Genomic DNA, 27,738 nt, shown 5'->3' with positions numbered 1-27,738 from the left:
TCATTTTCTTGGCACCATGCTATGTGTTCATTATCTTTTTTTTTTTTTTTTTTTATTGAAGGGTAGTTGACAACAGTATTGCATTACATTAGTTTCAGGTGTACAACACAGTGATTCAACATTTATATACATGATAATTCTAGGTACCAGGTATCACCATACCAAGTTGTTACAATATTTTGACTATATTCCTTATGCTATACATTACATCCCGGTTACTTATTTATTTTACAATTGGAAGTGTGTTTATATATATATATATATATATATATATATATATATATTTTGTGAGGGCATCTCTCATATTTATTGATCAAATAGTTGTTAACCACAATAAGTTTCTGTATAGGGGGGTCAATACTCAATGCACAATCATTAATCCACCCCAAGCCTAATTTTCGTCAGTCTCCAATCTTCTGATGCGTAACGAACAAATTCTTACATGGAGTACAAATTCTTACATAGTGAATAAGTTACATGGTGAACAGTGCAAGGGCAGTCATCACAGAAGCTCTCGGTTTTGTTCATGCATTATGAACTATACACAGTCAGTTCAAATATGAATACTCATTTGGTTTTTATACTTGATTTATATGTGGATACCACATTTCTCTCTTTATTATTATTATTTTTAATAAAATGCTGAAGTGGTAGGTAGATACAAGATAAAGGTAGAAAACATAGTTTAGTGTTGTAAGAGAGCAAATGTAGATGATCAGGTGTGTGCCTATAGACTATGTGTTAATCCAAGCTAGACCAGGGCAATAAAACATCCACGTATGCAGAAGATTTCTCTCAGAACATGAGGGGGGAGGTTCTAAGCCTCACCTCTGCTGCTCCCCAATTTCTCACCAGATGGCCCCCTGCGACTGTGCCTGTCTTAGGTTGTTCCTCCCTTGAGGAATCTTACCCGTCTCTGGCTATGTGTTCATTATCTTAAGAGTCCAATGGAAGAGGTAGAATGGATGCAGGTAATTGAGCCTGGATGGGGGTGGAGGTAATTCCCCTAGGAAGAGAATGAGGAACTTCTTTTTCAAAGTTTTCATCTGAAAATAACCTTGAAATTCCACACTCTTAAAATAAATTTCCATCTTATCATAGTAACATCTTAATAGGTGTCCCTGTAAGGGTTAGAGGAGAACTTCACCAGTGTGGCCACTTCAGGAGGAAGTACTGCCCTAGGGCCTCTGACCTGACTTCAGCTTGCGTTTGATGCTTTCTAAACTCTGCTTTTGGGAAATAGACTTCTTTGTGCCTCAGATTCTTCCTTTATAAAACAATAGTTTTAATTTTGTTGTTAAAGAATTCCACCATGAGGATTTCTGAGTATATATATATATATATATATATATATATATATATATATATATATATATATATATATATATATATATATGGGAGCATGCTTAGAATAGAGCCTGGCAGATAGATGACACCCAATAAACATTGCCATTTGCATAGCTTTTGATATTGTCAATATTTGAAGATAATTGTGGGGACATTTTATATGGGACCTTGATTTCATTTTAGAATTGAGTCAGTTTCTGGTTCTCATTCAGTAACCTAATCTAATTTTTGAGCCCTTGACTTCCAGTAATACAGGAATTCAGCTGTTTTCCTTTTCTCTGGGTAGGACACTTACATACACATTCGAGTTGTGAGCTGGATGTATGCAGCAGCTGTGCACCCTACCTTTGTTAATGTGAAATTATTTGAAATGTTTTCCAAAGCCAATTAATTCCATTCCAATGTTTTTTAAAAACCTGGACGTATCTATGGCTTTATCTTTTTTTTGCTCAGTTTCTTTTTTCTTGCTTTCTTAAACCTTTCCTTCTTTTGTTTACTTCATTTAACCTGTATTGTCTGCCAGGTTTCTCTGGCAATTGGGAACATGATTAAGAGAGACATCTTCATTTAATTTATTTACTTGATCAACAGATGCACAAGTGACTTATTTTCTTAATCCTTATTGAAGAGCCAATTCTTGTTTGCATTTATGTCTAACTTCAGAACTTTGACAGATGTAAGAAAGGACATGAAGTTAAATGTCTCTGGCATGGTCAGTTGCCAGTGGAATTGAGGCATTTAGATTCAGGCCAATCTTAGGAGATGGCATTCTTCCTCGTTTCTTCCCATTCATCGCCTCAGTGTGTCACCTTCCACTGCATTATGAAATTATAAACTACTTTTACCCTCACGAATGTGAGGTCTACAAATCTCTTTTGGTAAATCCTAGGAAGTAAAGCCATCAGCATTTACCCACAGACCCTCATCATCCCCACAGATGCTGGTTCTGTGTCTGACACTGTACTAGGGATGGGTCGGAGTGGTGGAGGTCTGGTCCTTGCCCTTGGTGGATAGCAGGCAGGGAAGAATGAACTGAGTCCCACTGTATGCCGGACACCTCAGAAACCTCTCCCTAACTCTCTGAGCTCCATGACTTGGCTCTCTACTGTCAGAGTTGGGGAGAGGTTTCTGAGGTGTCCGGCATACAGTGGGACTCAGTTCGTTTTTCTCTGCATGCTGTCCACCAAGGGCAAAAGTCACGGAGCTCAGAGAGATGAGGTTGCTTAGTACCTCTGCACCTGCCATTACTGTTGCCCTTTCATGTTGCAGGAGCACCAAACTCAGGGAAGTGATTTGTCGGTATTGACTTTGCATTCAGTTTGCACTCAGGGCCACTTGTGTTTGGAATAGGTTAGTATATAGAACAGAATTTAGCTAGTCTGCATTCATCAGTCTTCATAGCCACTTTTCAAATACTCACAATTTTAATATCCTACCCCCAAAAAAGAGTGACAGCATGGATTCTCCCTGGGACATAACTCATGGAAACCAGGTGCTCAGCCTTTCCAAGTGGTGGGGGTGAATGAATGATTCATTAGACAGCCTTGCATTTCCAGATCATCAGGCAGTTCATTTTCTGTATCTTTTTTTGTGAGCCATGTAACTACTCTGTTACAAAGACAAGGCCCTATAAAGTAATTACTTTGTCATTGTTTTAGGTATATTAACTTAGCCCTCTTCAGAGCCTTTTATTGCTATCAGCTGTTATGAAACTTAGAATGAATTTCTTTACCCCTATTGATATTATATTGATAGATGATGCTGATATATCTAACACCCACACATATTTTTCTATTTATACAATTATTCCAGCAATAAGCAACCATCACCCCCTCCAAACTTCTTAATTTGTTTGTGCTGGTTTTCCTTAAGCACTTCTGTTGCCATTGCCAGTATAGTTGCTCAGAAATAATCAAATTGCCCAGTGATGAATTGCTAGATGTTAGGATATGTACAAGCTGTTGCTTCAGATGCCAGTTTGAACGGGATGAGTGAGTGTTGTGTGCACATGGGTGCATGAATCGCTCATAAAGGAACAAAAGAAGCAATTTCATGCTTTACACATCAATCTTTTTCTTATATTTCACCAACAGGCATAAAGGTCTTTGCCTCTTTCTGTTCTCCCTTGGCAATATGTAAAACTAATATTGGCTGAGCTTGCTATTAACCTTGAGTGTAAATTCAGCATACTTAATCCTTTGATTAATGCCAAGATTAATGCTCAACAGCAAAGGTTGAAAGCTTAAATGTTTGTGAATATGAGCATGAAATGAAATACTAATAACCAGTACAATGATTTGGATTTATGGGCTGTGTTAGCTGCTAAAGATAACTTGGAAATGGCGTTGCATAGACTAATTTTTCAAAGTGGGCTGTGATAAAGAATTGACTCTTTAGGTTGCAGGAGAAAACTATGAATGAAAAAACATAGTTAACATTTGGGGGTGGGTTGGGGAGTACTTTAAAAATATCACTGAACTGTTGCCTGAGAATACCAACATACACCTCCTAAATGTTTAGCCGTTTGAAAGAGGAAATTCCCTCTCTGTGAGATAATATTTCTTGGCGGTAAGGGAGGTGGCAGAGATTTATGATCATGTTCTTTTCACTTTCTAAGTTCAGCTTTTATTTGTATCTTTTTCATCTATGTGTTTTCATTGCTTTTATTACCTACATTCTAAGACATCCTCACAGAAAGGATTTTTTAAAAACAACCCTGAGTTTACAGAACAGTATTTGTCAGTCAACCTAACTGACCTCTCAGTTCTCTGCCTTCAACCTCTCCCTGATCCCTAAGTTTATCTTCTTAGTGATGCCTTCTGTTTGTAAGTTTCAGGTATTGCAACATTTATATTTAGACTTAGTGCTGAGGCCTCCACCTTACAAAAATTTGAGGCATAAGTAGCAGGACTTGCCTACTCCAAACCAACACCTCTTTGCACCTTGAAATGCATATAGCAGATTGGGACTCCAATGTGTTTTTTACAAACTTTTAAATACTGTCTGTTATGATTTCTTTTGCTTGTGTTTTCATTGAAACAGTTGTAGAATTTTTGTTTTAAACTTTCTTAACATGGAAATTTCAAAGTTACAGAAGAGTGTAATAAACCCCCGTGTACCCATGACTCAGATTTAACAGTTGTCAATTCAACTCATTTCATTTACACTCTCCCTGGTCCATTATTTTGAAGCAAATTCCAAAGGTCGTATCCTCCTCTGTGAGTATTTCAATATGTATCTTTAAAAGAGACTCTTTTAAAATAAGTAACTACTCCCGTTGTAACTACTAATACCATTTCATATCTGAAATTAACATATCATTAATATCATATATACCAGGTTAACATTCTCATTTTCTAAGTAGTCTTACTAATTAAAGTTTATTTATTTGAACTGGGTTTCAAGTAAGGAACATAAATTGTAATTGTTGGTGTCTCTTCGGTCTCTCTTTAATTTTAGGTTTCTTTCCATCTCCTGTTTTTTCCCTGATATAATTTTTTTTTAACAAACTTCATTTGCCTTAGAGAGTTTGCTATACTCTGAAAGTTGATGATTATATCTCCATGTTGTTACTTAACTTGTTAACCTGTGCCTTGTTAGTTCTCATAGTTGATAGTTAGATCTGAGGCTTGATAAGAGTCGAGCTTTATTTTTTTTTGCAAAGCCTTGTCATGGATAGTATTATATACTTCTGTCAGGAGGCATATAGTGCTCCATTGTGTATCTTTTTGTGATGTTAGAAGCAATTGATGATCGGTGGCTAGACTCATTAATTCACTAGGGAAAGGTTCCCTCTTAATTTATCAGCAATACCTCTATGAATAGAAGTGACTCTTCATCTGGTATTTGGTTTCCCCAAGGGACAGTTCATACAGGAAATCTTTTGTTTATTTCTCTCTTTGTTTTCTAGCATCTTCCACTGGTGACCAGTATCTTATTTGTCTGTTTATCTTCTTGTTGGTTTTTATCATTATGAAGTCATTTATTGAAACATATTTCATATGCTCAATCCCTTCCAAGTATTTTCTAACTGATTCTCAAATTGCCCCTTTATTGGCCAGTGGGAACCAATTCTCGAAGTGTCTTCTGAATCCTTTTGATCTGATCTTGATCATTTTTAATGGTTTTTGGTTATCTGGTATGACCAAATCTTCCAAATTCATCTTAAACAATTTCTGCCCTAGACCTGGAATCAGCCATTTCCCTAAGGATCTTTGGTTCCTCTTAATGGGAGGTAACCTTAGAGATCACACTCTGGGTGCCTGGAGCCTTCATTGTTACTGGGTTTTCTGGGTGCCTGGGATATAACAGTGAACTAATTGACAAGCTCTCCTCATTAAGTTATGTTTTGTAGGAAGAAACAACAACAACAAAAAACAGTAAGATATGTCTCCTAGATTGTAGTAAGTTGTGATGGAGAAAGGTAAAACAAGTGAGGGGGCTAAAAACTGTTGATGAGGAATAATGGTGTCAGCTTTAGATAAGTCAGAAAATGCCCTACAGAGAAGAGGGGAGAGGATGATGTTTGAGCATCTATTTGAAGGGAATAAGAGAGAAAGAAATACAGATATCCGACAGAGATGTTTAGGGGGCAGTGGGAACAATAAGTGCAAAGGTCCTGGGGTGATCATCAACATCCAACATTAAGAACAAGTGCATGGAAGGTAATCTCCAGAGAGATGTTTGTCTGTTTTGTTCACAGGAGTAATGGTGTCTGGCAGATGTATTTATTGAATGAGTGGCACTATTTAAAGCATTAAAAAGTGGGTGGTAGATTATTTTGTTTGTTCTCAGTAACTTCTGCCAGTTATCACCTTTCTATTCATTAAAAAAAGGTTACTGTAAAATTTGTAGCATTAAAATCTGTAAAACATTAAGTTTGAGACATGAAGTAGAGCATTTTGACCACTTACTAGCAATTTTAAAATAATGCTCTTTAATATATCTAAAAGGCATGGCTGGAGATTAGATTAGACTATCAGAATGGAAGGCTTCACAGAAGAGGCACAGCTTTCTTGCCCATGTTTTATTCTTATTGTCACTTAGCACTCTTTGCCTGGATCTATGCTTCAGTCAAAATTGCACATTAACACCAAAGAGGAACTAAGTCCCTGTTCCTCTAGACTAAAACTATTGTTGTAAGTTGGGTGACTCTGGCTGTCACCGGGCCCTCTGTGCAGATGCAGACCTGATGGGGCCTGTTTGGGCACCATGCCCCAGGAAGTGCGCTCACTGACAGTGGGTAGGCAGTATCTCTGCATTGTCTGTGGCTGGCAACAGAGGAATTCATTTGCTGCCTCTCCTGTGTAAAGGAAAATTGATAGTTCTACAGCTGTTTGGGCTGGGCTTCTGAAACTCTGGGGCACCCTGTCCATTGGTAGCCCACTGGTTTTGTGGCATGTGCAGAGTTGCTGCAGCTTTGTCTTTACGTTCTGGCCTTTGCCTGATACCCTGAGCAGAACTACATGGATTGCCCTAGCCCTCGGCTCTGTCTTGCCATTGTTGGTTTCAGACTTCCAGTTCGTAATATTCCTGCTTCCCTTAGTGGGTGGGAGCACAGTATTATGGAGAACACAGGCCTGATTGCCTTTCTGGAGCCCCCTCCTACCTAGAGCTTTGTGGCCTAGACCTTTCCCTTGAGTTTTCAGTCCAGTTTCTCCTGAGTTCAAGGGAAAGCCTGCCTGGCCTGCCACAGTGTCTTGTGGAAAGGTTCTAATAAAATAATTAAGAATGGACAGATGCCACGTACATGGAAAAGAGCATCACTGTCATGACTGTCTTTAGTGCTCAAATCGTGTCTTTGATTTATTCATTCACTACTCAACAAAGAGTGACTGAGTACCTACCATGTGCCAGGCACTGTTCTTGGGGCTGAGGATTGAGCACAGAATAGGCAAATTGAAATTTCTTCCTTACGGAGCTTACATTTGGATAGGACAGCAAACAGTGGTCAACCATATTTACATGAAATAATTTCCGCCAGGGGTGAGTAATCCAAGCAAAAAGTAAAATAGAGTAAGGATGTAGAGTGGCCAGGTAAGCAGGTCGCAGAAGGCTTCTCTGAAGAAAAGTTGGAGCTTAGTGTGGAAGTTAAGGGGGTGATGCATGGAACTGTGGAAGAGTGTTTCGGGTAGAAAGAATAGCAGATGCAGGAGCCCTGTGGTGTAGGGTTACCAGGCAAAATAGAGGCTACCCAGTGAAATTTGACTTTCAGGTAAACAATAACTTTTTTTTAACTATAAGTATTAGACAAATACTGCATGGTCCCTATTTACACTAAAAAAAGTAATTGTTTATCTAAAATTCTAATTTAGCTGCATGTCCTTCTTTCACCATCCCCTGGCCCTGGTCTGGTAACCCTTGTGAGGTAAGAATGTCTGTTTGGACTTGCATGGAGGTTCTTGGACGTAGGGCAGGGTGACTGAGGCAGGCATGTAAGGGTTGAGGTCAGATTCTGTAGGATCTTGTTATGAATTCTGGGTTTTATTCCGAGTGCAAGGAGAAGCCACTGGTGGGCTGGAGTTAGTGCATGGTGTGGTCCAGTTTAGGAGAACAGTGAACCCTCTTGCTGCACAGACCAGATGTTAAGGGAAGAGTTGCAAGGAGGGAGCTACTGCTCTCCTTGTCCTTTCAGTGCCACCCCATTGTAGAAGCAGATAGAGTCGTTTGATGGGTTTTACACAGAGGATGCAGGCAGTAGTAGTCTAATATCGAAGACTGGACATACTTAAGGCACTGCAGGAGACCGGTGTCTGCTTTCCTTGCATGTGGTGTGGTGATCAAGTGCCTGGGCTCTGGAGCAGGACTGATGGTGCTCAGCCCTCAGCTGTGGGCCCCCTACACTTGCGTCCTTCTGGCTGAAGAGCTGCCTTTCCCCAGGGATGATTTGAAGACCAAATGAGGTTATGTGTGTAACATGCTGATCCTAGTGTTTGTCTCCTGGTGTATTGGAGTTTTGATGTTATCCTTTGTGTCCCTCACCCCGCCACCCCACCCCAGACACAACCATTTCTAACCAGCAGTTTGGCCACAGTTTTAATCACTTCAGGTGTTTGGTGCAGAAAACTAGTCTACGTAGCTGAACCACCTACATGTGTAGACAATTTGCATTGCCTTTTTGAAACTTTTATAGAGTGGGCAGCAGGTTAGAGTCGGGTAGAGAAGTCCTTTTTTTTTCTTTAAGCATATACCTTAATGAGCAACTTCATTTGCTGTGTCATCCATATAACAAATATATGTATATATGTGTAGTAATCAGTGTTATCAAATGAATAGACATATATAGTCAACTGTATCCTTTTGATATATAGCCAACTAATCTGATAGGATGATGTCAAATTCTTTTTTTCAGATCTTAATAGTGTAATAGAACTATTACTAAGTCACCTGAGCCAACTCCTTCATGTTTATAGATGAGAAAACTTGAGAGTCAAATGGTTTGAGGTTATATGCCTCACGGTTTGTAGAGTTGGGTGTCAGATCTTTTTGGCTCATTCTCCTTGCAGTTCTCTTTCCCATCACCAGCTCTCTTGTCCTTCATAAGCTTGGCCGTTCAGGTGACTCTAACATACCCTGGTCAGGGGAGCGACAGATCTCAGTTGTCTCCCAGCCCACATACCAGTTGTCAGCCCCGCTGCTCACTGGTGAGCTTATGTCTGCAAGGTCCTAACCCTTTAAGCCTAGTTTCCCACAGGTAACCTGGCAATGGTACCCACATCAAAGGGCATTTCAGGGCATTACATGAGATGGCGCACGCAAGCTTGCTTTCTTTCCCTGAGGCCCTGACATATTGTAAACCTTCAGTAAATTATTCTATGCTTATATGACTCCCTTAGAAATTGTTCCATTGATGTTCATTGTAATAAAACTCATAATGTGCAGACCAGCATAAAGGAGAAAATGAAAGTCTCTCAACCTGCCCTTTTCCTTGCTTTACTTGGGTTTCACCAGATTCATAGGGGAATTTGCTCCCGGAGGGGAACCCCCTTATTTCCAGAGCTACACACCCATAAGACCATCATCTAGAGATCATCTCAGAGTTTTCTTATGCATTTTTCTCATTTAGTTTTGGTTGCACTCAACTGTCTGAAAAATACAGCATGAAATTCTGTATGTTGGTGATTCATTAGAGCAAAACACTCACGTTAATCACAAGAGAGGCTGTTAACAGCCTGACCATTATTCTTCCAAAAGCATGAAACGGTTATACCTAAGTACATGCATATATACAGTAAACCTCTTACATGTTTTTGTTACAATTTTATTACTTCTTTTCCCCTTTAAATTCCAACTTGAGCTGTATATGGATCTACCAGCAGTTTCTTTTTTTCTTAAATATAATGAGTTCATCCTATGGACCTTGAAAATGTGACCAGCTTGAGCTCTGTTTAGGGACTTTGCTTTGATTCATGTTGCTCATAATGAAGCTTCAAAACCTTCCCAGATCAAAGAGGTTTAAATCATTGAGAGGAGGCATGTCAAAAATCAGATTGGTTAATTTTCTATCTCCCCATTCAAGGAAAGTGATTTATAGGACCCTCTCCAAGGAATATGTGCTAATGTTCCAGAGTTCTAGCCTGGCTGGTCTTTTTCTGTTTTTGCTGTCTCCTTATTTTGTGGCCCAAGGGTAGGGCCACTAAAAAGATTAGTTCCTGTCAAGGAGTTTTGCTTCAAATTGAAGTTTTTAGAGTAATGATTCTGCTCCTCTATTGATTGTTGCATGCATGTCGCCATGAACTCAAAGACGGTTTTCAATTCTTAGACTTAGTGTGGTGATTTGTGGACTATTTTAAGGCTACGCAGTCCCTTCCTTGGCAGGGGTCTTGAGGCTGGGCTGCCGGCTCACAGGAGTCAGGAGGGGTTGGGGCACTAGGGGGTAGACAGTAGACAGTGGGAGGGTCCAGGGCCATAGCTGTGCATGACCGCACCCAAGACAAATACAAAATTCTGTCCTAGGGTCACAGGTGGAAAGGTGTGCCCAAGCCAGTGGAGGAAGGAAGGTGACAAGAGGTAGGTGTGGGACACTAGGGTTCTGAGAGCTGGGAGGAGAAGAGATGGTAAGAGTTATTTGAAGTAGAGGAACTTCCAGATCAGAAAGGTGGAGGGCTTGTTCTGATGTCTAGCTTTCTTGGCAGGCTGCTGACCTGGTGGGTTAACTCCTTAAAGGACCCTGGGTAGATGGGGCAGAAAACAGGAATTAAGAGGTTGAGTTACTAGCCTTGAGCAAGATTTTCCCTGAGTGTTATATTAATGATCCTGTTATTTAGAAAAATGTTGCTCATTTGAGGGCTGTTTGAGTATTTGGAATTACTTGCTGGCTTTCTTCCAATCTGGGTAATCCTCTGAGGTCTCAGGAAGAAAAGTTGATTTTTTTTTTTCCTTCTCCCCATGGAGAAATTGGTTTATGTGTAATTTAATTATTAACCAGTTACCCTATCAGTGTGTACAAAAATAACCTTAAAAGTCCACCATCCTCATTCTGTGTCAAGTTATTTATAATTAGTTTTTCATCCATTACGAGTGAATATGCAATGGCAAGATTCTTGCTGAAAGCTAAAATAGACTGACTCTGTTTTCCCTATTTTCAGGAATGCCCTTGAAGCTTTGCAAAGTATTATCCAGTGATTTAAAAATAACAAGAACTGACATAAATGATCAGTTTCAAAGAGGAATTAAAGTCTTGAGCGTTCTGTAGGGAAGTCATATTTTTGAAGATCACCTTGGATTATATTTTCATTGGAGTGACTTTTGGAAGATTCTTCTTAGGTCAGAGGAGTGAAGAAGGAATGCACTCTCCTTGATCAATTGCTGGTCTCACTAATGTCTCTCCTTTTGGCTGATTTCCTTTATTCATAGTCTTGGTTCATCTCTGCCTGCTGTGCTATTCGTGGGGAGATTTTTTATCCTGACATGTTGCTGTGTACATTTAGTATTTATTTAGTGTGAGGTTGCCTTCAAATTTGTACCCTGCTTGCTCATCCCTATCCTTCTTGTGTAGGTTTGAAAGTCTCACAGTAGGTTGGAATCTATGTGAAGCCTTCATGTTATCCATTTGCTTTAGAGTAACGTTTTATTTAGTCCACTTACAACAATTTAATTTGAGTTAAATAATTCAGTCCAGCCTAAGAAGACAAGGTACAGAGGTGTCCAGTTCTGCGTGGACCAGCTGCAGCTCCATCCACTTGCAGGGTCTTCTTTCCCTCAGGTTGTCCCTCATTTTTCACATGTGTGGAGCTCCAGGTGATAGGGCTGCAAGGTCTCAGTAAACAGACATGGGCATCCAAGCAAGCTATTATTTTCTTTTTTTTTATGAGTGAAGACCATTTCAGCTTTCCTTAAGGAGAGTCGTTTTGAGTCTCCTGAAGTCATTCACAATTTTATTCCACAAGAAGACAAAGAAGATATTGTACTTTTCCTATCCAGGGAGTCCACCCTCCCCGAAGCTTTGCTGCCCTCTGCTTAGTGCAGTGGCAGATGGCTTTATGCAAATCACCCAGTTATTTTAGACATACTAAAAATCATCTTACATTAAGAGCAATTCTAGATGAGTGAAACTGATGTTTCTTGGAAAACTTATCCATAGCTGGAGGGCAAGCCATCCTGACTGTCTTGACATTACTGACCCAGGAAGCTGCAGCCTCATACAGTCCCTGCCTTCTCAGTGACCCAGCATGTCCCCCACCCTATTGCTCTCTGTATTTCCAGAGGTCCACTTGGCCATACAAAAAATTTGTTCAATATAGAAAAGCCAGTGAGGTAAACTCTTATTTAGAGTTTAGTACTAGAAAAGTTTTAAGAAACTGGGTATCTTCCTTTCATTCAAAAATGAGATATTTGTAACTAGTTTTATTTTCCCTTTTTGACTTGGCTGTCAGGAATCTCAGAACTAAGTTTTATGTTCAATTACAGTAACTATTCTCAGCCTTTGATTTCTTGGATTAATCCAGTCTTTTCTTTTTACTAGCCCCACTTAACTCTCATCTTTCACCTTTGCTCTAATGGCTTTCTTAAATCTATTTTATTTATAAAATAAAATTTTAAGCAGGTGGAGTCCTTATCATTTACCATTAATACCAGGACACTTTTAGGAGTAAAATAAGAGCAATTAATAATTAATCTGGGACAACAGCTTAAACTGAGATTGTCCTGGGCAAAATAAAAATATGGTGTCACTCCAGAAATAAATAATAAATGTAACAGAGAACAACCATTATTCCATTCCCAGGTTGGGGATAATTAAAGATAAACATGTACCCTAAAGACAGAATCAAAGTTAAGCTATGTGCTTCTTATTTATCATGTGTTACATCTGTTGATTAGAATTTAATATTTATTACCTCTTGGGAAATTTTGTAATTAGCCTCTGTATCAGTAGAGAAAAAATCCTGGGCTTTTAAAAATGTATTTAATTTCTACTAAAGGGGAGAGGGGGATACTTTAGATCTGGAACAGTGATCACAACAGAAGTTTCATTTGTTTGTGATTTATGAAGCCTTGGATAAATGCACTATTGACCAGTATCAGATTTCTAATGACTCTATCTTGTTTTTCCTAAGCAACTTCTCATAAACTTTTGTAATATCTTGAGCAGCCAGCTGATACTGTGCTTCAAGCCTGTTTACAGAGCTATTAATAAATGCTGTGTGGCAACTCCAGGAAAAAAAAAAATTTGTTCAAGGGCTGTTTATTAGCCATCATTAATGACCTCAATATATACTCGGAAATGGGTGATATGCTGTCTTGGAATTGTGTGGCCAGACTGCATTACTACTCAAAGTGTTTTTCATCTCTCCTTTACTAGAAAATATGCATTTGCCTAATTTTCTTTGTTAACCTTATTGAAGTAATTCCTTTAAAATCTGGCACTTTTCCTTTCTCTTTTTCTCCTCCCCTCATCTCTCTAAACTTCTAGGTATTGACAGAACAGTCTTCCAGAATGGCTCTCAGCATCACTGAAGGGTTTTTTTTCCCCTTTCATCTCTTTTTCAAATAGCTTTTACCATCTCATTCCTTGAGATAGTGAGAAGTGAAGAGCCAGAAAATAAGGGAAAGCCTTGATCGATTAGCCTCAAACTGTCAGCTGCATTGCTAATTCTGAGATAAATGATTGAGTTCTATGGCTCAAATGCCATGCTATGTCCTTTCTAGACATGCCACTGCAGATAACAAATCATTCCTGTCCTTTTGCTAAATAGTCACAGCGGCACCTTTACATTCTCATTCCCCTGAGTAATGTTCATCTTTCAACTTTCTGCCACAAGCCCCCTTCTCCTTCTGGTGTAGAATTGTAAGGATTAAATGCTTAAGGAATCAGTTGCTGTAAAGTCCTTGGAAGGACAGATGTAAAGTGTAATCATGTGCTTCCTAGGACCTTTGCTGATTATTGTTTCCTCTGAGAGGACGCCTGTCTACAGGTTGGCAGCTAAAAGCATGAGAGTCTAAATCGTAATAAGAACACAGTTAAATAGTGCGCTAGTTGTGTGCCAGCAGCTGTGCTCAGTGCTTTGTACGTACAGTAATTCATTTGTGGATTGAACCACCATACCTAGTGTCTCTGATATATTTTTCAGGTTGAAAATTGGTGTCCTCATTTACCTTGGAGAGCAAAAAATCCCTACGAAGAAGCTGATCATAATTCATTGGTAAGTGCTTTTGGGAAGTAGATTTATGATTTGGGTCTGATGCCAAATGATATTTGTAGAATCTTCTAGAAATGCCATCTGTAACCTACAACAATGGTAAAGTGAAGAACTTCTATCCCCAGTCCTGTGGAAGTTTGAGTGACCAAATCAGTCAACCAGTTGGCCTATATTTTTTGAGCAGTTCCCTGACAGTTCCTAAGTGATATGAAGTAAGACCTGGAGCCAGATATGGAGGCACTCTGTGATCTAATGACGGTGATGGTTATTAATAATGACCACATCTGTGTAAACACTGATATATAGGTCCATGGAAGTTGATGAGGAAATGGCGATCTCAGCCTGCAGGGTTTAGGAGAGATTGCAAAGAGCTGAATTTAAAATCATGGGTGAGTTTATACTAGATCAAGGGAAGAAAGGTGTCTGTGTGAGGAGAAGAGATACAGTGCAAGGGTGTGGTATTTCAGGGGTATAGGCATGGTTCCGTGGGATAAGGTTAATAGGGTTTTGCATGAATTGTGGTGAAGATGAGATTGGGAAGGAAGGCAGGGGCTGTGAAAGGCTTTCTGTGCCACATCAGAAGCTTAAGTCTTTATTCTTAGACCAGGGATCAGCAACTTTTTCTTTAAAAGGCCAGATAGGAAATATTTCATCTTTCCAGGCCTTGAGGTCTCTGTTCCAACTACTTAATTCTGACCTTGTAGCCAAGAGGGCAGCCATAGGCAAATATGTAAATGCACGGGCGTAGCTGTGTTCCAGCAAACCTTTATTACAAGAACAGGTAGGTAGCCAGGAGGATTTGGCCCAAGAGCCATAGTTGACTGACTCATGCTATAGGCCAGGGGAAACTTGGGAAATAATGTTGAACCAAGAAAAGACATTATCAGACGAGTGTTTAGAATGAGTTATGGTGACTGCTGAAAGATGGAATCAACAGGTTTTATTTAGATGTTACTTGAAGTAAATAGTAGTGTTATTTTTCTGTATTTCAGTCACTGGTTGTAGCCAGCTATATTATACAAATGTTCTTAGATTTTTAAGTTTTTGCTGCCCGAATTTACATTTTATTCAGCTATGGTAGGAAAATGGCTTTTAAATTCCTTAGAAAATAATGACTTTTTGTTTGTTTTGGACTGGAACAAAACTAAAAGATGAGCATTTACTTCCCTACTTAACTCTGTAGACAGCATAAGGCTTTTTTGGCAACCTACACAATTAGAGGTACCCTGTTAAGAATTGACATCAGTTTTCCCAGGCATCAGCTGCCTTGCAAGAGATCCAAGTGGCGTATAAATTTCGGTGCAGGAATTTCAAGGTACATGAAGCATGCTCACTGTATTAAAAAAAACATTTTAACATAGCTCAAGGCTTTGCAATGACTGTGCTGCCTTTCTCAATTTCTAATTTTTTAATGATGTCCCTTACAGCAGATCAGCAGCCAGTGGCCTTTGCTTCAATTTGCAGTCATAGGACCTTAAAGTAAAATTGTGCAGACAAGCCTCACTTTTGAAGCCCTGTATTTAATTGACTATGTCTTTCAAGTTTCCAAATGTCACATGAAAACCATTATGCTTTCTGACTTCTTATCTTCTATTCTTTTTTATTAAATTCCTGTTTCTAGGCAGAAATTCGTACAGATTTTAATACTCTCTACAGTATGATGAAAAAGCATGAAGAATTCCGGTGGATGAGACTAAGGATCCGGCGAATGGCTGATGCATGGATCCAAGCAATCAAGTCTCTGGCAGAAAAGCAGAATCTTGAAAAGAGAAAGCGGAAAAAAGTGAGCTTCTGATTAATTCAGTTCAGTTAGATGCCAGTTGTGTGTTTTTGTTTTCTTTTTACAATTCGATTTTGCTTGGAAACAAGACTTAAGAGAAATGTAATGTCTCAAAATGATACTCCCTCAGGGTGAATCTGCTCAGTTTCTTGGACAGCCATTTTTGGGCTTTCCTTCCCCCAGTTACAGTCATCTTCCTTAGCAGGGACTGGCACACGAGTTCCTTGGGTGGAGCCAAGCAGAGTACTAGCCTGTCAGATTTTCCTTTGAACCATATGACTGTCTTTCTCAGTGGCATGGAAACTTAACTTTCTTGTCTTTACCCGAATACAATCTTTGAGAACTGCCCATGACATCGTCATGACAACTTCATAGTTTTGCTCTTTGTCATTTCTGGGGTTTGGGCACCTGATGAGTCCCATTTCTGTTCTGTTTGGTGAGTGCATCTGCTTATGTTCCTGAGACAGAGATGCTATGAATTAAATTTGAGCCAATTTTTTGAAGTTCATGGGGAGATGTTAGAAAACCTCAGGAATACCACTGAGCTTGGAAGATCTTCTGTCCTATTAGTAGTGGATGAAATGGCCATGGCTTTAGTTGAACTGCTCTGAGGATGAATAACTGAGCAAATAAATAATCTGTTCCCATATCTAAAAATAAATTAAAAATGAGTTTCATATTCCAAATGAGACTAATTTGATACCCTCAAAAAAGAAACTTGCAAAACCCAGAGTCACAGTTTGGTGGCTCAGTTTTGCTCAATTCCCTTGAGTTTATAAGACAGCAAGACCAACTGCCTGGCACCAGACAGTCATCTATCGAAGAACAGATAGTCAGAAATGCAGATGGGCTGTAAAAATACAGAAAGAGTATTTTTATATAATCCTATATGGTAATCTCCAGTTTATATTGTTAAATGAAGAAATATTGTTAGATGGGGAGTAGTGAGCATTATTTTTTTAAAGGGAGGGAGAATTTATGTATCTGTATCTGTACCTATATTTATGCCTATAGATATATAAACATATGAATAATATGTAGAGATGCTTATTGTTCATATTTTTTAAAAAGAATCATAAACCATGAAATTAAAAGGAGATGGGTGGTAGTGATAGTCACACAACAGTGCAAATGTACTTAATGCCACTTATAAATGGTTAAAATCATAGATTTTATGTTCTATATATTTTACCACAATAAAAAAAGTTCAAAAAAGGGAAGTAGCATGGAGGCAACAGGTAGAGAGATTAGGCTTCTCTGAATGTATCTTAATTTGTAGATTTGATACTAGAATCATTTTACATAGTGTAAAACAAAATTCAATTACAAAAAAAGCAATACCTAAAAATCACAAGGAAAATAAAACAAATGAACTGACCTGTATCCAGTTTTACCATAAACACACAAAAGAGGATGATTCTTAGTGACTAGGACACGGTTAAGTTCAGCATTTCCAATGGGATATTAAAAAAGGAAAAAATACTGCAAAAATATCATAAAAGAAGTTTTACTAATCATATGGTCAGTGTACTGGAATAAAGCAAGTGAGTAATTGTTAGTGTCCCTGAGAAGCGGTTATTTTCAGGGTGGGAGAGAAGAAATACAGATGTAGGATGGATAATGTTATGTAAAGGCACTATAATCCCGAGTTTGAATTGGAATTGCTGATGTGAACTCCTGATTTATTTTATCCTTGAGGAAAATAAGTTTCCAGCTCTGTCCACTGAGAAATGATATACATAGTGTATAAACTGGAAAAGCCTAAGCACGAGACTTTGATCTTTAAATACCATTTCCACTGAATGGTATGAGAGGTTCTTGGAAAAATGGCTAAGGAAGATCTGAAACAGAAGTTGTACATGATGAGCTTGGAACACTTTGTCATCCTAGGGAGCAAAAAACTATCAAAGACTCCAGGGTTGTGTCAACAGAATTTACAAGCCAACCTAAACAAGCCTCTGTTGGCCATGATAGGACAATTTAATGATTAGTAAGGATAGTAAGTGGCATTTATTGAAACACATCAAATATACCTATGATTTTATTTGTAAAATCTTTATGGTCATTATTACTTACAGTAGGCTAAAGAACAAATTTGTTACTTTGAAAATGGTAAATAAAGGGAAAGAATTAAGTATTTGCCTGGTTTGTTCTATGTAAGCTGTACCTCAGAATAATGAAATAGTTGATGAAGGTAGCTTCTCTTTATAATAAAGTATTCCAGCTAATAAATGCAGAAGGAATGATAGAATAGCACCATTTTGCAACACCTCATGGATGAATGCATCTAGTTAGTGATCACCAGCAGCTGCTAACATGACAAAATAGAGACATCCAGGCATTGTCCCCACCAATGGAAGTCCTCAGCGCCACCTATGGAGTAGTATTGCCAAAAAAATCAAATATTCATTTGATCATGTATACAAGTAATTACTAATTTACCATAAATACCAGGGACAGAAGAATCTGTTACACACTCAGCCCCCTCTCAAGTGTGAGAAACTCTATTAGAGATGCAACCCAATTTGTTTGACAAATAAATTACAGTCTCTCCCCCAACCCTCCCAATGATGATCAGGTACTACAGTATGTTGGAGAAGGTTGGAAGATACGTGAGGCAATTACAATTTATGCACTTCCTCTGACATCTGACTCCAATAACTGTGCTGGAAAAAAATAAGGGACAGTTGAAGAAGTGTAAACATTAACTGGATAATGGATGATATTAAGGAATTAACAGGTATTTTAGGAGTGAGAGTGATGTTATGATTATGTTAAAGTGAATATTTATTTCTTTTTGAGCTCCAAACTGAAATATTTACAAATGAAAGGATACAATGTCTGAAATTTGGTTCAAGATAAGCTATAGGGGGTTGAGAGAAAATGAGGGTGTACATTAAATAAGAATTGTCCCACATTAATAATTGTTGACATTACGTGATTAGAACTGACTATATTGTCATGTCATCTTTTGTAAGTGTTTCATATTTTCCATGTTATAAGCTTAAAAATACCCCAGCTGTGGAGAAAAGCCCAAGACTATTAAAAGATATTTTATTGTCCTAGCTTACTCTCATTTAAGTCTGATTTTCCAAATATAGCCTGCTTTTTATAGGGTATTCCTCTAAAATAACAGTGAGAGCCATTTCCTTCTATTCTTTGTCCCTGCTAGAAAAACTGCTTACCCCATATTGCGATTTCATTAGAAAGTAAACATGACTTGAGAATTGGTTGACCGCTTTTTTGGTGCGTTACCATGGAGTTTGTACGTGGTTCAAAGGGATCTTCTTCTTTGTGTTTTTTCAGGTCCTCGTTCACCTGGGACTCCTGACTAAGGAATCTGGATTTAAGATTGCAGAGACAGCTTTTAGTGGTGGCCCTCTCGGTGAATTAGTTCAGTGGAGTGATTTAATTACATCTCTGTACTTACTGGGCCATGACATTCGAATTTCAGCTTCACTGGCTGAGCTCAAAGAGTAAGGAGATTACTTTTCAATTTTAAAATCAGAACACAAAAAAGAAATTGTAAACTCTTAAAGCCTTCTATTAGTGTATAATTTCTTGTGGAGGAAAATGAAAGTGATAATTCACTAAATAGGAGATAAGAAGATTATTTTCAGGAGCTAAATACATACACTGTGAAAAGGATAATATGTTTTCATTGTAGCTCTCGGCTCCAGAGGCTTCACAAATGAATGCCAGAAAATTCAAACTAAGGAGCTTATTCTTTGCTATTACAGGTGCTTCCAACATCTGCAGCACAAAACATTACTGACTTTCCTAATTCCCTGTCTCTTGCTGAAATTCATACCATTCCCTACTCAAAATCAAGCTTTCTAAATCTTAGAACAGGGCAGGTTCCTGTTTATAATTTAATTTGGATAGAATGAGTTTTCAGTAAGCCAACTTTCAACTCTGAGTGTGTTAACCAATTGGGTTTTCTATTTCTCTGAAATTTGCTTCCAGCTCTAGCCCTCTCTTAATCCCTTTTAGATTGTCACAGCTGGCTAAGCAGGAATGCTTAGAGCCCCTTCACTCCTTCTGGATGACTGCCCATGGAGACTTGCTGCCCAGCAGCCAAGTTGTCATGTTGCACTGTGTCAGTGTTCCAAAAGAAATATCTTGAATGAATATTCTAGAGATGGAAGGGATGTTAAAACAAAATATGGCCCACCCTGCTCCTACTTCATTGTATAAGATATGGACACCCAGAGAGGTCACTTGTGTTAGGTCCAAGGTCCATGCCTGATTAGTGGCAGTATTGAGATGAAAGCAGTAATATCAGGAAGATAACAGGGGCCATCAATGTGAAATGATTCCATATGTTGAAAGTGTGATAAGAGTGATTATAGCAGTAGTGTTAACACTTATTGATGACAATAGCATTGGTGATGACTATTCACAGCTAACATTTGTTGAGCACTTACTGGGCATTAGATACTAAGTAATTTACATGATTTTGCAAATTTAGTTCTTAGCACAAACCTGGAAGTAGGTGCTATTGCTTTCTGCCTTTTAAAGATAAGGAAACTGAGGTTCAAACCAAAAAGGAAGTTGTTCAAGGTCACATGGAGAGTATGTGGGAGAGCCAGGATTTGAGTCCTGTGTCTGTCTGACTTCCAAGCCCATACTCTTGACTACTGTACTGCATTGCTCCTTTCAGATCTAGACAAACTTGATGTCTTCTGAACCTCAATCATTACCCTTATCCTTTTAGCATGCTGCCTCCTGCTTGCTGTAAAACACATTGGGTGCACAACCTATGGAGTAGAGACATTCATTCTTTCAGTGCTTTCCGTGGGCTGGTTCTTGGTATGGTATATACAGAGATGAACAGCATGTGGTCAGGAGGTGCCAGTCTTGATAATTACAGCTAATACATTGCATAATCATTACACTAAGTATAGTGTGGTTAGTACCAACTGAGGTGTGGCTGCTAGAATGTAAGCATAGGGATACTGAAACTGTGAGTATGATTCACCACTATGTATTTAGCACCTAGAATAGTGCCTGTGCACAGTGGATGCTCTTATTTATTGAACAAATGAGTGAAGGGATGAATGAATGAGTGGGTGGGTGGACAAATAGAGCACTCTGAGAGCTCCAGGGAGAAGTGTTCCCTAGGGAGGTCAGAAAAGGCATGTTAAGGATCTACCAGGCAGAAAATTTGTTGGCGAAGAAGTCTGTAGAGGTCTTTAAGCACTGGTGAGAAGTCCAGATGCATTTTATTTAAGAAAAGAATTGTGGAGGCAGCATAGAGTGGTTCCCAAACATGCCTGCACATTAGAATCAACTAGAAATCTTTTTAGATGCTTAATGCCTGGTGCATAATCCCAGGCTAATTAAACCACAACCTTTGGGGTAGCACACAGGCTTAACTATCTTTTGGTGCACAATTCAGTTGTGCTGACAGAGTTGGGAACCACTGAATGCAGGCGGACCAGGAATCAGCACAATGGTGCATGGGCCAAATGCACCCATTTGTTTTTGTTAATATTAAGTTTGATTGAACACAGCCACAATTATTTATGTATTATCTATGACTACTTTTAGTCTCCAAGGGCAGAGTTGAGTAGCTGTGACTCATGGCCTACAAAGATGACAGTGTTTCCTATCTGGCTCTTTACAGAAAAAAATTTCAAATTTTTGGGAAGAAATTGGCTATACAGAACCTAGCTCTTTCGGAAGTGCAGAGGAGAGGAGAAGGGTGCCTGAAGTGGTGGCAGTGTGGAGCTAGAGCAGAGTCCTGTGGATGACTCTTGTCCTTTGGAGTAGGATGTCCATAATTTGGTGAAGGATTGTTATTGCCATGAGCAGGGATAAAATGCATCCATGATGACAGGTTTCTGGGTAAATGGCAGTGTGGTTAGTTTAGTTGTTATTCACTCCCACGTGAAGTGGGTGTACAATCAAGTATGTTGACTCTCAGTGCAAGGGTGGATGTGTATGGACAGGTGGGTGAATGAGTGGATTGAAGGACAGGTAACTAAGAAGTATAAACCATAGTGCCAGGTCTGTAATGCAGTCTGGTTCCCAAGGAAAAGTTTGAGAAAAAAATAGAGAAAAAATTAAGAAATAGTACAAGACAGTATAGAAAGACGTTTATGTTGTGGAGGCTAGAAACTGAAGACTAAATTTAGGAGGTTAGAGCTAGAGTAATAAACAGGCTATGTGGGAGAAACTGATAGTCACTGAGTACCTAGCATATATTAGGTACTTCCATTTCAGTACCTCCTTTAGTCACCCAGAGAGCCCTGGAGAGGTTGCTGTCGTATTTTCTCTGTGTCCAATCCTGTTTTGTGGTAGTTTGCATGAGGATGAGGGAAGAGTCAGTAACCTGCCTAAGATCTCCCAGCTGCTGGTTAGTGAAGACAGATTCAGACCCAGATCTCTCTTGGTTTCAAAGATGGGTTTGTATGCCACTACTTGCCTTTGCAAGAATCAAAATTCAGGGCTCTGGATGGGCCTTGATGGGTGGGTAGAATTTGGGCAAGCAGTGGATTGGGAAGGGTCATACCATTGGGAAGGATGTTTATTTGCCTGTTGAAGTTACTAAGTGTAGTACCTTGAAGTAAATCATTTTTCTTTTTTCCTCTCTTCTGCCTTTTCTCTAGAATAATGAAGAAGGTTGTAGGAAACCGGTCCGGCTGCCCAACAGTAGGAGACAGAATCGTTGAGCTCATTTATATTGATATTGTAGGACTCGCACAATTCAAGAAAACTCTTGGACCTTCCTGGGTTCATTACCAGTAAGTAATACATGGCTGTGAAGTTTTTAGAGTTTTTTTATATTTTTGAACAAGGGTTACATGTTTGCAGGCAGAAAAATCTTATCAAATATCATCTTTTGAACTGTGTGGAATATGTTTCTCATTGCTAATTGAAATTCAGATTTTCCACAGTGACTTTTTGCTTTCAAGGGCTATTCATTATTTTCATTGATTTCTTTTAAGAGTAGAAAACAAATGTCCAACCTCCTCTTTACCTTCCCTAATGCTTCACATTCTGCTCTCCAGGCTTGCCTACACCAGTCTTATTTATTTAATTAAGTAGCAATTTGGACATTACCATTTCTGTGTTCCTCGGGATGACTCACTTCTCTTTCCTTTTCCCTCATCAGTATTCCTATGATTTTTGGAAGACAAAGCTGTGAATACCTTGTCTGAATGCAGAGGTCTTGCACTTCCTAAGATAAGACTCATGCTTAGTAAGACCAGAGTGCAGGTGTTAATTCTGCGCACAATCTTTATTCTTCAGCAGAAGAGTTCAGTGTTTCCCTGGGTGTGGGTTTGGGACCATGACTTAGTATTTGCAATGATTTTACTAGGTAAAATCCACCATGTGTTTCTTTTCCATTGCTAACTGACATTGAGTTATATAACGAAGTTCATCAATCTTTTGCTTTTCTTCCAATCTTTCTGAAAAAGAAAAAGGCCTAGCTTGATGCTACTACACTTTCAACCCTAACACTTGTGTGAATTTTTAATAAAATAAGAGTAGCTGTAAATTTGAACCTTAAGCAGGCAAAAATATCTAGTTTGAATTTAATGATACTTTTTAAAAAAAAGAAATGTGCCATTTTGTTATGTTCCATTATTTGCAGTTGATACTGGCTTTTATTAATGGTCTCTAAATGATTCCAATAAATTTAAATACATTTTATTTAATGGGGTCAATAGTACAGAAATTTGGGTAAAAATCATAAGTTAGTGCCAGCTTTACCAACTGATAATAAATGTTAATCTGCAGTTTGAACCAACTTCCTAAAAGAACAGTCTGAAAAACTTTTCAATGAGCATGACCTAGAAATTCCTCCATGTGTTTCTTTTCCATTGCTATTGGTAAAGAGATATCTTAATGCATTCTTTTAAATTAACTAATAAGTGAATCCCTAATGGCCTGGACTAGGTCTATTTCATGTCAGCTTATAGCTTAATATTACTAACTTTATTATTTATAGTTTAATATTATTTTAATATTATTAACTTTATTAACAAGGTTTTGTCAGATTGGAAGTCCTTTAGCAATTCAAAAGAAATGAGAATTCTAAGTATTAAGAATCTTCTGCAAAACATAAAGGTGGGGAAACACCCATTGTCTGAATTTCCTCACAATTTTCTTTCCAATAACAAATGTTTTTCCCTGAGTAGTGAAATGCTTGTGGACAGAAGGGAAAGATGATTGAGAAGACACTGTGTGCATTTCATTTCTTTTTGGATGCAGCTTCACATAAAAGCAAAATAAAAATCTTGGTTTGGGCCAGGATAGTACTCCACCTTTTGTGTTTCTGTGTCAGGTTTATCCTGTTTGATTTTTTCTTGAAATCTTCCTAAATAACAGGCCATCACATTTTTTCTCAGTCATGTGGAAAGAACCATCTTTCTTCTTGGTTAATAAGCCATGTCAGTAAACATACTTTTTTTTTCTTTTTAGCTACAGCATTAAAAAAAAAAAATAGGAAGGCAAAGTCACTGTTCTCTGGCATTTTGTGAATGGCAGACATCTAATAAATGTGCAGCAGAAACTGGGCATTAAGGACATCCCTAGACTCACATGCCATTAAGGAGGGCTTTTTGGGTGGGAAAATGTTCTCAGTGGTAGCATTTACGTAAGTTAAAAAGGATGATTTCATTATTAAAATGGTCACCATTGATTGGTATTTGATTCTTGTTGGATGACAAGGCACCATCTTGGAGGGGATTTTATGGAAGAGTGTGTTGTCGATCTCCCCTTTAATAAATCATCTACATTAGTGAGATTAACTGGTAGGAGGTCTGTAGCCTGAAATCTGTGATATGATGAAGCTAAGATTTCATCAAAAGGCCAAGGAGGTCCTAGAGAAAGTTTCTTTACCATTTCTTTCCCTTTTGAAGATTAGAAATGACTGGGGCTCTCTGTATTCATCTTGGTTGGTGGTAGATGGTATGAGTTCCATTAAACGTAAAGTTACCATCTGATCTTTCATTTAGGAGCAAACTTTCAGTCCTGTTGATCTTGAAAAAATATTTGTGAATGCTTATCTAATTTTTTTAGGGACCGAGAAAATTCAGTTAAGCATTTATTAAATACCTACGTGTAACTAGTATGTTCCTAGGTACTGTAAGACTCATACTCACTTTCTTTCGTATGAGGTCTTAGCTGAACATTGAGGACAGACAGAAAAGTTAGAGAAAAGTAGTCCAAGAGAGACTATGTTTTACATCCAACTCCAAATGAGAAAGTAGGTCCTGGCAAGGAGGTTGTGAGCATCCATCCCATAATAGTGTGTGGCTGCGAGCTAAGAGAATGTTCCAGGAGTCTAGTCTTTGGCATTGCTACAGCGATCCCTGTCAGAAGGTGGCCAGCTGCCACAGGCAGCAAAGCAAATATCTTTCTAAGTCATCAGTCTATTCCTGATGCTCCATGCACACAAAAGACATTAGAGGAACTGCATAAATATTAACAACACAAACACAGTTCCAAAACACACAGACGTAGAAAGTGATTGAAGAGGAAAACTATAGTGTGAAGCCTCCCCTGTAGTAGCTAGAGACCAATCTTTTGCCTCTGGTTTGTAAAACGAACCCCACAGATAGGCTTAAAAATAGGCAATTCCCAAACCTCAGCCTCAAGCCTGTAAGGATGTAGAATCACAAGTTTTTGAGACATCCGGTCACGCATTGCACAGCTGTGCGTTGGGAAGAAGCCCATCACAGAGTTTACGTGAGGTGGTGTAGGAGCCCAGGCTTCCAGTAGGTAGGCTCCTGCCAGGCATCTCTACTCCTCAGGTTTGTTTTAATTACCCAAATTTAAAATAAAACCAATAAAACTGCAAGTTAAAATAGAGACACCAGTGAAAGAAAGCTAGAGAAGAATGGAGACTGTTAGAGCCCGTTGCAAATTAGTGGAAGCAGCCAAGCCTTCAAGGGAAAAGTTCCTTACGCCAAGGGAGGCCTGTTGCTCCCTGCGGTGCCTGCACAGGATGCTCTAATCTTTGAATCTTAGCTGCGGTCTCGGGCAGGAGCTGAGTCTCCCAGAGCTCCGCCTGTCAGTGGTCCCTCCCTGTCCTCCTTCCTCTGGCAGTGACCTTCTGCAGAGTTGTCACTGTCCCCCCTGCTGTTTTTTGGGCACTACAGAAAATATACTGCCTCCAACCATTTGCTTCCGTATCTTGCTTTAAAAAAGAAGTTAAGAAAGAGTTACTTAATGTACAAGTTTTTAAATGGATAGTTTTTAATTAAGAGTTTCTTAATTAAGTTACATTTAAAAAATTCAAGTTAAGGAATGAGAATGTGTTATTAAGAGAAAAAAGAATGCCCTGAGTTATTAAAAGAGCAGGGAAAGCATGCATTGGTCAGTTCTGTGGGTCACTAAATCTCTTTTTCCTGGACTGTGGGCTCCCATTTCTGTCCACCTGTTTGTTGCCAGACTGATGACTGTTCTTGGTGATATTGTGAAAGTTGTCACTATGATGACAGCATGTTCCCTGAGAGCGATGGAGGAGTCCAAAACAAAGAAACTGAGTGTGTACTTCACTTTGTAGCCATGACCCACTTTCCGTCCACTCTGCCTTTCCTCTTTTCTTCTCTTCCTTGTCTAGACAACTGGTGGGGATCTCTGATGAGAAAATCATCGTACTAGATGACAATTTACATTTTCTAAAAAATCCAATTGCTGTTTGGTTTTATTTTTCTTTATCACATGTTGACACAAAAACAAAAATTGAAAGTGACTTCTTTGTAGTGGAAAAGGGAGGAAAGAAACTGAGTCTTTGCCATCATCTGATTGTAAAATGTGGGCTTTAATATGTATTTACTTTTATGCTTATTAGTCTAGATTTTTATTGGCCAGTCATGAACTAAATTTACATCATTATTTTGAGCATTAGTGATGAAATAAATGTAACCAAAAATCAGTGAATTCTGTTTCTGTATTGATTCCTTTCTTCCAATTGATCTTCCTTTGTGGGCTCTAAAGCAGAAATCTGCAGGCTATTTCTGTACAGGGCCTTATAATAAATATTTTAGGCTTTGCTGGCTATTTGGCTAACTTGAAAACAATAAACAGTTGGGTGTGGCTATATTCAAATAAAACTTTATTTTTGAATGCTAAAAATTGAATTTCATGTAATTTTCACATGTCATAAAACATTTTTTTTTCAACTATTTAAAACATAAAGATCATTCGTAGCTCAGAGACCACACAAAAACAGACAACAGACCAGATTTGGCTGACCCTGCTCTAATGCTTTAGTGGAACAGCCAAATGAACATCTTTTATTTTACTTCTTCAGGCTCTGAAAGAAAGCAGTAATGTTTACTGTCCAATACATAAAAATCATCACTGCCTATTGAGTAAGATTCTAAACTTTGTCTGAAATAAAATACTCCTGTTAAAGGATGAAAATGTTGAATGATTGTTGAAAACAAAAGGGTAAACCAAGTGCTTTAAGCAGCATAAACCTCCGTCTTTGCTGAGGCTGCTGTGACAAAATACCACAAACTGGGCGGCTGAGAAACCACATTTACTGCTCACAGTTCTGGAGGCTTGGAAGTCCAAGATCAGGGTGCCAGCATGGTTGAGGAGGGCCCGCTTCTTGGTCTCAGACTTCTCGCCGTGTCCTCACGTGCTGGAGGGGACCAGGCAGCTCTCTGCTCTTTTATGAGAGCGCCGATCTCATTCATGCTGGCTTTACCCTCGTGAACCTAATTGCCTCCCAAAGATCCCACCTCCTTATACCACCACCTTCTGAGGTTAGGATTTCAACTTATGAATTTTGGGAGGGCATAAACATTCAGACCGTAGCAACCTCTAAAAATGGTTGCTCTTTGTTTCTTCAACAACCACTAATCAGGTACCACTGGATGCTCAGCCCTGGCTATGGGTACAGCAGTGAACACGGTAGTCTACAGTTCCAGTTCTCATGGAACTTTCTATTTTGCTGGCATTTGAGTGATCTTCTGTGATGAGTAAACTACTATGAACATATCATGT

At 38.8% G+C, this 27,738-nt stretch overlaps 1 protein-coding gene across 5 annotated transcripts in view; it reads left to right on the top strand.

Moving 5' to 3' along the window:
• MGAT5 (alpha-1,6-mannosylglycoprotein 6-beta-N-acetylglucosaminyltransferase) overlaps nt 1–27,738 on the top strand; it is a 335,878-nt gene that overhangs the window by 203,784 nt on the left and 104,356 nt on the right. For all 5 annotated transcript variants that reach the window (XM_057505663.1, XM_057505664.1, XM_036886669.2 and 2 more), the window contains 4 exons: nt 13,917–13,988; nt 15,607–15,768; nt 19,072–19,241; nt 22,380–22,514. In XM_057505663.1, the coding sequence (XP_057361646.1) occupies nt 13,917–13,988; nt 15,607–15,768; nt 19,072–19,241; nt 22,380–22,514 (539 nt within the window). The remainder of the gene's footprint in view (nt 1–13,916; nt 13,989–15,606; nt 15,769–19,071; nt 19,242–22,379; nt 22,515–27,738) is intronic.

Source organism: Manis pentadactyla, chromosome 8 (genome assembly GCF_030020395.1).
Source record: "Manis pentadactyla isolate mManPen7 chromosome 8, mManPen7.hap1, whole genome shotgun sequence".
Lineage (NCBI taxonomy): Eukaryota > Metazoa > Chordata > Mammalia > Pholidota > Manidae > Manis > Manis pentadactyla.
Note: the sequence above shows the minus strand (reverse complement) of the source record. Positions and strands in the feature narration are given on the sequence as shown.